Here is a 10,247-nt window from a genome sequence, read left to right as displayed (position 1 = left end):
ACCGATGCCACATTACTCGTTCGAACATATAGATTAATGAGTGTATTACGCAGGAATAAATTACTGACAAACCCATTCTTGATGATTTGAGAATGGAGTCGTTCAGCATCTTCAGGATTAGAAGAACCTTCACACTGACGAATTAGGCACTCGTATTTTTCAGAACACGAAAACGAATCACAAAACGGTTCTTCACTTGGAGCTGGTGAAGAGATCGGAATTCGAAAGCGTAATCGAGACTTTTTGTACCGGTCAATCAACTTCTGCAGCGAAGACGGCGAGGTTTCAAAACTCTGATTATGGATTTTCAAATTTACAAGGTTTTCTGCTAGAACAGATGAAGAAGTCGAAAGGCTAGCGTTCAGATTTGGTTTTAATCTGTAAGAAACCTGCAAATCATAGTAAGGTAAACAGAGAGGATTTGCTCATGGTTGCCGCGCCTTTTTCAATTTGGATTGGTCGGCCGTTGATGAGTTCAACCAGGTTCAACCTTCGGATGCGGATGTAATCAGAAAGAGAAAGAATGAGCACCTAATAGCTGTGTGACACAGTGAGAATGTGTTGTGACACGTTGTTGGGCAATCTAGTGGGGTCAGATTTGAACTCGATTTCCATTCAAACGTTTTTATTGCCTTACGCAAAAATTATCTATTATTTTATTATTTTTGTCAACCGAGAGGTGGGAGAACCCAAAACGGCAGAAGGTTGGAGAATTCATCGCAGAACACCACTATCTGTGAGTCATTCAGCAACTGATCAGCTACCTCCTTGAGTAACCAGTTATCTGTAGGAGGTTGTTCCGATTCAGTCAGTAGGCGACGAGAACCCTGTCGAGAGAAAGGTGAACATTATGGATCCATTTTTCTTGTCTGAATGCTTTCGACAATGTTTGTTTTTTGTCCCCAATTAGAACTCTGGCTATGGTTATATCCTTTGTCTTACATGGGTGGGTAGCCGACAATGGCGAAGTTGAACAAAAGGCACTGACGGGTAGTCTGTATTGGCTGGATATTCTCAACAGATTGAAAAGGGGTTGAATCGGGCCTTTGGAAACCCAAATGGGAAAACTGAAATTGGGGTGGTATTTCCAGTTGTGGCACGTTGAATTCGTGGGAGAAGTCTTCAAGTCCATACAGATGTGATTAAAAGTAAGGACTGTTAAAATCAGGGAATGGTCTTTGGTTCAACGTGAGCAAACGATTATCGCATTGTAGAATCTTCTCATAGTGCTTCTCAAGAGTTCCTTCAAGGAATTGGAGAAAGTGCCTCCTGAATATTGGTGCTTGGCCTCCAGTAAAATCCAAAGCATGCTTTCGGGGCTGAGGATTTGTTTCCTTGAAGAAGAGTGGGGGACGATTCAACTCAATTTCTAAAGGCCGTTGGATCGCAGAAATCTCTGCCCATTGGATCTCAATCTTGTTCTTCAGCCCATTTTCCAACACTTCCTACACCGGTTTTCGTTTTCCATAGCAACATTTCGCTATCAAGTCATCTTCGTCTTTCCTTGTGGTCTTTCGGTTTATTCCTGTTTGGTACGCGAAAGATCTCACCGCAAAAAGATAAGGTGTTGAAAAGACGTGGAAAGCCCATTTTGGGCTGATTTCGGGAAGCTCCAAATGAAGCTTCCCGTGTTTTTTTAATCTTGCACGGAAAGACCCAAAACGACATACGGAAAGATGCATGTCTGCCAAACGATCTTCAGGCTGCCCAGATCTTATGTCAAAAGCTTAATGCGTCTATTGACTGTTAGAGCTACAAAAAAATCTTCTAAAAAAAACTTGCCAAACTGGCCTTCATTTTTTCTGCAACTGATTGGGTAACAAATCGATCTGTAATCGTCCTTGTATCCTTGGAGCATATGATTATATTCAAAGTGGTAGTGGATAGAGCAGAATCGCACTTTGCTGATACAATCTTACTCTGTAGAGGTTCTTTTTTTCTGATTAACTGCCATTGTTACAAGCTCTAATAATGTTGCAGTCTTACTCAGTCTCACCCCAAGGCCAAGAGGGCTAACTTGGTGAGAGACATTTGACAGGTCAAGTGATCCACGCTGTTGCTGATCTGAAAGATGACGACCCAAAAATCTGAAAGATGATGACGCTTTCCTTTTTAATTGTTTTATATTTTTAATTATTTTGATAGAAATAATAAAATAATAAATAATTCATGTCTAACGGAACAAAAACGTTTGGATGTAAGGCACATTAGTGCTCACTCATTGTATTTACCTAACGTGTAAAAGCGTTTGGATGAAAGACGTATTAGCTGGGACAGGTGTCACATAGCTATTGGGTGCTCACTCATTGTGCTTACCTAACGTGCCTACTACATCCAGACCCTCAGCCTTCTTGGCTAGTCACGTTGACTCGATTCTCTCCCAAAATTTGCAGGCTTGGCTGGTTGTAACGGAGACTTGGAATGGATCGTGGAGGTCCGCCTTCACCCGGGTTGGGGGTTATGGCTTATGGGCATGGGTGATGAGCTATCCCCGCTTTGTTGCCCCATAAAAAAACACAGGAAGGTGTCAGTCCAATCCAACTCGTCATTAATTCTCTAGGGATCAAGCTGTCATGGACCAAATCAATTCACCCAACTAGCCAACTTTCATTTTCCTTTCACTTTTAGATTTGGATTAGGGGTGCAAGTTGGACGGACTGGGGTTGGGTTTATGTGGACAATCCAGGCCCAACCCTAAGATTTAGGCCTAAGGCCCAAGGTCAAGTCCAATATTTTCAATCCAAGCTGTCCAATCCACACTGTAATTTGATGCACTCAGATTGAATTTAGGCCTAGGTTGATCTCAAGTTACTTAATGAACCCAATATAAAATTTAACATATATATATAAAAGCTCGGGTTGGGATAAGGTTGAACTGGGTCCAGATTAGCTAGGGTGAGACTTGGGCCCAACCCACCCAAGGACCAAAAATCTAAGCCCAGCCCATGTAAAATTTTGGGCTGGGCCAGCCTGGGCTCGGATTGAGCCCGCCCTTGCACCCCTACTTTGGGTACGGCAACGTAAAAATAAAAGTGGTTACTCTCGCACTTAGAACCTACATTCTCACCCTTCTTAGATTGAGACTTTACCATTACACAAAAAATGAGTAATGTGATTCAATTAATTGAATTTGAGAATCAAAGCGCTGTAATGATAACAAAAGTTGTTTGATGAACTCGAAGAAAATTAATCCTCATTATGGGGGAGAGGAAAATAAATAGATTAGATTTTTTGCATGGTGATCTGGACGTGAAGCCCAGACCCAAAACCCAAAACCCAAATCCAATACAGTGTAAAGTTAGGTCCGAAACCCGGCCCGTAAATAGGCCTAATTATGTAATTCTCAAAAGAGTAATGTTAGCTAAATTAGGTGCGTGATTCATGGAAAATTACACTTGTAATTCCAAGTTTGAACTTTCCATTTCGTGACAAAACCAAGAAAGCATGAAGAAAAGAATGCAAATTGAAAAGAACACACGAGTTAACATGGTTCAGCATTATTGGTTTTTATGTGCCTCCCAATGATTTCCCAATTATGGTACCACTGAGAAAGTAAAGGGTAAAATAATAACAGGGTGATATGCATAGATGGATTTTGCATACTGTTTGGGTTTAGGGGGATTTACAAACTTCAGGAGAAAGCAGTCTTCTTACTGTAATCGTTCATGACCATTACATGAAGACATGCTACTAAAGATGCCAATAGATTACAGAGATAACTTCAAGATTACCCATTGAGGAAACCATCATCATCAAATATGATAATGTGCTAGTGATTGACAGGATATAACAGCATTTCGGTAGGCAGTATGTGTGGGGAAAAAATAAAAAAGTAAAAGGTGCATTTCTTGATAGACTGTGAACTTCTACCAGAGACTAGTCAACTGTGAAAAGGTTTTCATTCTACTTAAGCATTTCAGCCGATGGCAAGATAAACCCATAAAATTGAGAAAACTCAGAATATCTCAAGATTTATGCTACTAAAAATGTATATTCTCAGAGACCAACTGAGAAGGCCTCACATTAAAGTAGTAGAAGAGAAAATGTAAAAGAAAAACCCAAATAAAAAGTCAAAGGACCCTGACAGTTGGATGACAAAAGTAGGGGAGCTTATTCTTACAGTTAAAATGAATACTGAAGATACAATACAATTTATGATGGTGTCTTCAGAAGAGAATGATAGAGTAATTCATTCAGAAATTACAGGAGAAACATTGGATATGACTACAACAATTACACAAAGATGGAGATGATGGTGATGAAGACCAATCAGCAGAATCATTCCAGGTCTACTATCCCAAAATTTGAGAGAAGGATCTTTACTTGATCAACAAAGTCTGAACCAGTTGCATACTCTGTTAGAAGCCCAACAGCAAAACCAAACATTGCCCATCTGCACAAGAACCATTCAGTAAACAGAAACCAATTTCATTTGAATCCCAAATCAAGTCCAAGCATGATGGTGAAAATCAATACATAGGAAATGAAAAAAAAAAAAAAAAGATAAGAAGAGGAAGAAAATCCTTGCTTTCTAAAGTCATGTTGGATAAAAATTACATAGTCTTTGTATAATTTAAGGAGGGTACTGTACAAAGGTGGACTGAATTGTTGAATTTGAGCATTTATGAAGGAGAGTTAAGAGTTCATAACCCAATATGGTTAAGAAATCAATAATTAATACCACTTACCAGTTATAACATTTTAGGATCCTAAATGACCTAAAATTGAAAAGAGATCAAGAAAAAATTTTCAGAGTAAATAATTATACCCAGAGAGCAGCTAAATCGAAGAAAGTCATCAATTGTTGTCTTTTTTTTCTCAATAATATTGTTTCAGCCAGAAAAGTAGAAAAGTCTTCTTGTTTTTCATCGAGATTCTGACAAAACTGATTAATTGGAACCCTTCAGGAACCAAAAGAAAATTTAGAATAGAAAACTTATCTGAGATTAAATAGTGAAGTTTCCAGACATGACTAACAAACTAGCTAACTTCTCCTCTATACAATCCTCTGAAAGCATTCTGTCCCCCTAGCACATTAGATTACCAAATTCACAAGCTTCAAAAGGAGGATATAGAATCTATTTCAAATTATGGTGTTTAAAACTCAAAAGTTTGACATAGTGTAGCAGAGGAATATTGATGAGATCTCTGCTGTTTTCTGGACCGCTAGAGCTTAGCTTATTCCATATCCTTGTTGAAGCTTTCAGTCACTATTCATTTGCAAAACATCCAATTATTCTCCCAATTGCAGAAGAGTTCATTTGGATATTTATTTCAGTAAGTTCCTTGAAGTTGATCAGAAAATTGATAGAAGCCAGCTTAAGCCCTAATAGATTGTACAAAAAACATCAGAATGTCAACCGCCTTTATTCATTAATTTATTGCTAGATGCTTTAGAGGATATTATTTTCACTCATCCATTGATGGGATCTGTCAAAGGGAGTGTGATTGATTTCCTTTTGGTTGGCCAAAGGGGACGCTTAGGGGAACTAGTAAGTGTGCATGTTGCTTTACACATGGCAATTTTTTATTATTATGATGACGATAGTAAATAATATGTTTCCAAAGTTTTTTAACAATTTTTTTATATTTCTATGTCTATAAAAATTATTCTTATTTGTCACACTTGTTTTTGTTTAATATGATGAGTATATGATATTAGAGATGTGTCCAAATGTACTTAAACATACCTTGAATTTTTAAAAAAGACTTAAATATACCTTGTGACTTTTTAGCTTTCATTTTCTTTCAAATTTTCAAAATATACCCTGAATTTTTCAAACTTATGTGGGTGGTGGACTACTAGCGTACCAGACTGCCTCTAATCAGATGGTTCAGAGTCATATGATGGTTCAAAATATACCCTAAATTTTTCAAACTCATCAGGCATGTGCCTTTTGTTACAGGTCTTGTAAAGTTCAGAAAAAATAACGCACTAATCGGATGGTTCAGAGTCATCTAATCATGATTTTTTCCCTGGAGGGCTCCACCTAGGTGGGACCCATATGATGCCTGGTTGGTCCTGAATATAATATCTGCGTTGGGAAAAGGTGTGAGTTATTGATGATGGGCACTCGGAATTTCCTACTCACTTTTCCTATCCACTCTCTACCCGCTGTGAATTGGAGCCACACATCTCTAATGATGGGGCCCAGCAAACACAGAAACTCTTGCATGAGTCCTGAAAAAAAAAAAAAAAGAAAATCTCTTGCATGGGTCCTGTCTGTTTAGAACAAAGACGGAGGAGCCATTTCATTTTTTCCCTCCTCCCCACTTCAAACTTTTTTACTAAACCCCAAGGCTTGGTGTGATAACATTTCCGTTGAATTTCTCTCTAGAGTCTCTCCCCCAACCCCAAAAATTTGTTTCCAAGTTGAACTTTCCCAATCTACTTCCTTACTTCTCCCCTTATTTCTACCTTTGTGTGTGTGTATTAACTGAACCAGTCTTTTTACTGCTCAAAAGGGTAAAATTGGATTTTTAAAATTTTAAATGACCCTACATGTACCATTTCATTGATGGAGGTATGTTTAAGTCCAGGTCATCCCACAAGGTATATTTTAAGTCGTTTTAAAAAACTCAGGGTATGTTTAAGTCAGTTTATGAAAACTCTAGGTATGTTTAAGTCTTTTACCCTTTTTTTTGTATTTTTATACTTTTGTGTGTTTTCATCTTTTTTAATTATTATTATTATTATTATTAAATTATGACATTAGGGTTGACACATTTGACCCAAAAGATTGAATTATTGACCATAGTTGTGAAGGCGACTAGGCGCTTTTTATTGCTCGCCTTGCCTAAACGCCAATCAATTTTATATCAAACCTTATACTATACTATAATATTTTTATATTTTTATCTCATAATATTAGAATAGGCCATGCTACGCCATAATATCGTTTTTGTTACTTCATAAATCAATATGCATTTGTGAGCTTTTTATATTAGGGTTCAAATGATACAGAGCTCCTTACCAAAAAAAGTAGTAAAAAACTGAAGTTCAGTGGAGTTCGAAGACTTCAAGATTTTTCAAGCAATAAAGAACTGAAGTTCAAAGATTTTGAAGACTTTGAACTTTCGAAGACTTAAAAGAGTGAAGACTTAAAGCAACAAGTAACACATGTCGAACACAGGTATGTTCGACTTCTTCTTCTTCCTCAAGAACAGAAATAGAGATCAGTGCCTTCTTTTTCCGGGATAAGAAATAACTCTCTCCTTAAATTTCTGATTCTTTTCCTTTCCTTTTTGGAACAAAAACAGGGGCTCCACTCCTTAAAATTTCTGTTCTCCATTTGATTTTTTTCTCTGTTTTTTGAAACGGCCATCATTTTCATGTTTTTTCTTGCATTTTTTTTTTAAACAATAACAGGGGCTTCACCCCTTCTCCTTCATATTGTTTATCGTTTTTTCTCTCCCTTTTTGGAGACAAAAAAAAGCGGCTCCACCCTTTTTTTCCTTATTTGTTGATTTTTTTTTCTTCTTTTTCTATGACAAAAACAGAGCAGCCCCTTCTTTTACTTGGTGATGGTTATTTCTAAGATATTACAGAAGAAAAGGTTTGAGACACTAGGCGACACGCCGACACTGAGGCGGGCGCCTAGGCGACTAAGTGCTCCCTTGTCGCCTGGGTTTGCCTTGGCACCTTGAAACCTATGTTGTTGGCTTGCCACCAAACAAGAAAATAACTCCAATTTTGGGTTGGTTTTAAATTTGTATTTTATTTCTATATTCAATAAAAACAATTATTCTTTGTCACATTTATTTTCTTTAATATGGTTAATTAATAAGAATTCAATGAAAGAGTGGAAGTTAATACATAAATATAAAACTTAATGAAAGGGAATTGAATGAGGAGAAATATAATAGTTCAAATCACATTTTGTGCTCTCACAATTAGAGAGGGACCAAAATAAAAAATAGGGGTATTTTAGCCAAACAAAAGTTTCACACTATCGTTCACACTTTTAATAGAGTGAAAGAAATACAATAAAACAACCCTTTTTTTGCCCTTTGGGAATCTTTAAAGAAACAGAGTGAAAGAACTTCTAAAAAGAATTGCCTGCAATAGCACTATCTGCAGGGTGATCAGTAGATTGTTGGTTTAGTTGATTTCTATTTCTAAAGCCTATTCATTGCTTAAGAGGATAAACCTTGAACCAGTCTTAGAATTATGTCTTGAAGGCGGGTATAATGGTTATGTGCAAAAAAATGTTGGCATCCTCTATGTGGTGCATATTTAAAGCTTAATTTGTGACATAAAGCTTTCTATGACAACCTAAATTACCACCTCACTGGACGTTGGTGGTCTGTTTAGAAACTCAAAGAGAACACTTCCAAAGTATATTCAAGTTCCATTTGTTACAGAAGAAAAAATTATGACATAGATCCAAATGTTACTCTCTTGGTTTTTAATGGTAGAATGAGATCCCATATGCAAAATCACTAGGTCCCCAATAAAGAAATCAGTTATTGGCATGCTTCATGCATTTCAGTCACATTTGTCAATTTTTAATGACTAACTGTACTTTTGTTCCAATGCAAATACGAATGATTTAGATGGCACATTGTCAAAGAGCTAATACTGGTAGGTTGGGAATTCTCTTCCTCGAATTTTCCTTACAACATCAACATTTGATCTATTGTTTTATTCCCTGAAACTCGTTTAGTTATCCAAGGAGACACGAATAATTATTGGGGTCATCTGAGACAGAGAAGAAAACCCCAAATAAAAGAACCCACCTAAAGCAACATTCAATGGTTGAATTCCCAGTGCCCCCCCCCCTGTTGTATCCATTACAATTCAAACCCAAAGAAGAATGTTTTGAAAAGAGAAAGAAAAAAGATATATCAATCCAATTACAAACTGCAATTAGAATATAAGGATGATGAGTAAACCAAGAGGTAAACTTGAATCACAAAATGAAGTTACCTCCCATTTGCTATTTCATTCTTGCTGATGAACCCAAAGAAGGGCCCCTGGTTTGCTTCTTCAAGCTTCTTCTGCCGAAAGTACTCCTGAAGTTCCTTAGCCATCTGTCTCTGGAACTCCATAGTAATTACGTTCGGGTCCGATGCCTGCGGCACCCCAGCCACCGAAACCGGCTTGGAAGGAGCCGAAGATGGGGCAGGAGACGGGGATGGAGGTGGAGGTGGAGATGGAGGGGAGGGTTTGAGAGGAGGAGAGGGTGGTCGCAAAGAAGGAGCGACGGGTCTTCGAAAAGGTCCTTCAGCGTTGGAACTCCTTATAGTAACGGAAGGTTTAGTGGCTGAAAACCTGAACGAGGAAGACGAAGAAGAGGATGAAGAACAAGTTGTTGGCGTTGAAGAAGAACAAGAGGAGCTTGAGATTTTGATGCAAGGGATTGAACATGAAGCCACAGACATTTTCGTTTAGTTATTGCTCTCCCTTCTCTCTCTCTCTCTCTAATTCGTATTTTTTGCTCAGCTTTTCTTCTGTTCTGTTATTGGAAGAGAACTACAGGAGAAGACGACGAGGATGATGGGGCAGCGTTACCAGAGAGCCCATCTAAAGAAGTGGATAAGATACGGCCAAGTTTTCCAAGGAGAATGCTAAGCTTTCTTTGGATTTTAATGGGAAATTTTCAGTCTAGTACCCTGAATTTGGGGTAGTTTTACTGTCGTACCCAAATTTTTGAAAACTATCAATTTAATACTTAGCGTTATTAATCGTCAGTTAACTGATGCATCAGATGTGATTTAAATTTCTGAAATTTCAAATTTTACCCAAGAAACAAAAGAGAAATAAAAAACTACTTCCTTCCTCTAACATAAAAATTTATTAAGGCTCCAATAATAAATTGGTGAAATTAAACTGTTCATCATCTTCTTCGTCAACAAAATAAAACAAAGTCAAAGAGAGAGAATAGCAAGGGAGACGAATGTAGAGAGACTCCTTAGGACCGCATGATGTGTTAATGTATCACGATTTGTTGTTATTTTCCCTAAAAACAAACGACACAAAACACTTGAATCTGCATTTCAGGCTATGTCACACCCCCACTTCCTGCTTATGATGTTCCCCACTAGATGACGGTGGTTTTTCTGTAAGGTCTTTGGACCACTTACCGTTAAGGCGTTAAAGAGGTGGAAATCTGGAATGCAGAAGCCTTCGTCCCCACCTCCAGTGTGGATGATATTCATCCACTGGGATCAGCGGAGACAGAGAGAGAGGATAGATATTGATTTTGGAAATAGCGAATACGAGGTGATCCATTAATTGTTTTTAG

At 37.7% G+C, this 10,247-nt stretch overlaps 1 protein-coding gene across 1 annotated transcript; it reads right to left on the bottom strand.

Moving 5' to 3' along the window:
* Positions 1-4,046: 4,046 nt before the first annotated feature.
* Positions 4,047-9,556, bottom strand: LOC104599956 (light-harvesting complex-like protein OHP2, chloroplastic). Its single transcript, XM_010262715.3, has 2 exons — positions 8,930-9,556; positions 4,047-4,393 (listed from the first exon to the last, which is right to left on the bottom strand). The coding sequence occupies exons 1-2, from the start codon at positions 9,382-9,384 to the stop codon at positions 4,279-4,281; spliced, it is 570 nt and encodes a 189-aa protein (XP_010261017.1). The 5' UTR covers positions 9,385-9,556; the 3' UTR covers positions 4,047-4,278.
* Between the last annotated feature and the right edge of the window lie 691 nt (positions 9,557-10,247).

This window comes from Nelumbo nucifera, chromosome 5, assembly GCF_055504915.1.
Source record: "Nelumbo nucifera cultivar China Antique chromosome 5, China Antique-T2T, whole genome shotgun sequence".
NCBI classification, from domain to species: domain Eukaryota; kingdom Viridiplantae; phylum Streptophyta; class Magnoliopsida; order Proteales; family Nelumbonaceae; genus Nelumbo; species Nelumbo nucifera.
Note: the sequence above shows the minus strand (reverse complement) of the source record. Positions and strands in the feature narration are given on the sequence as shown.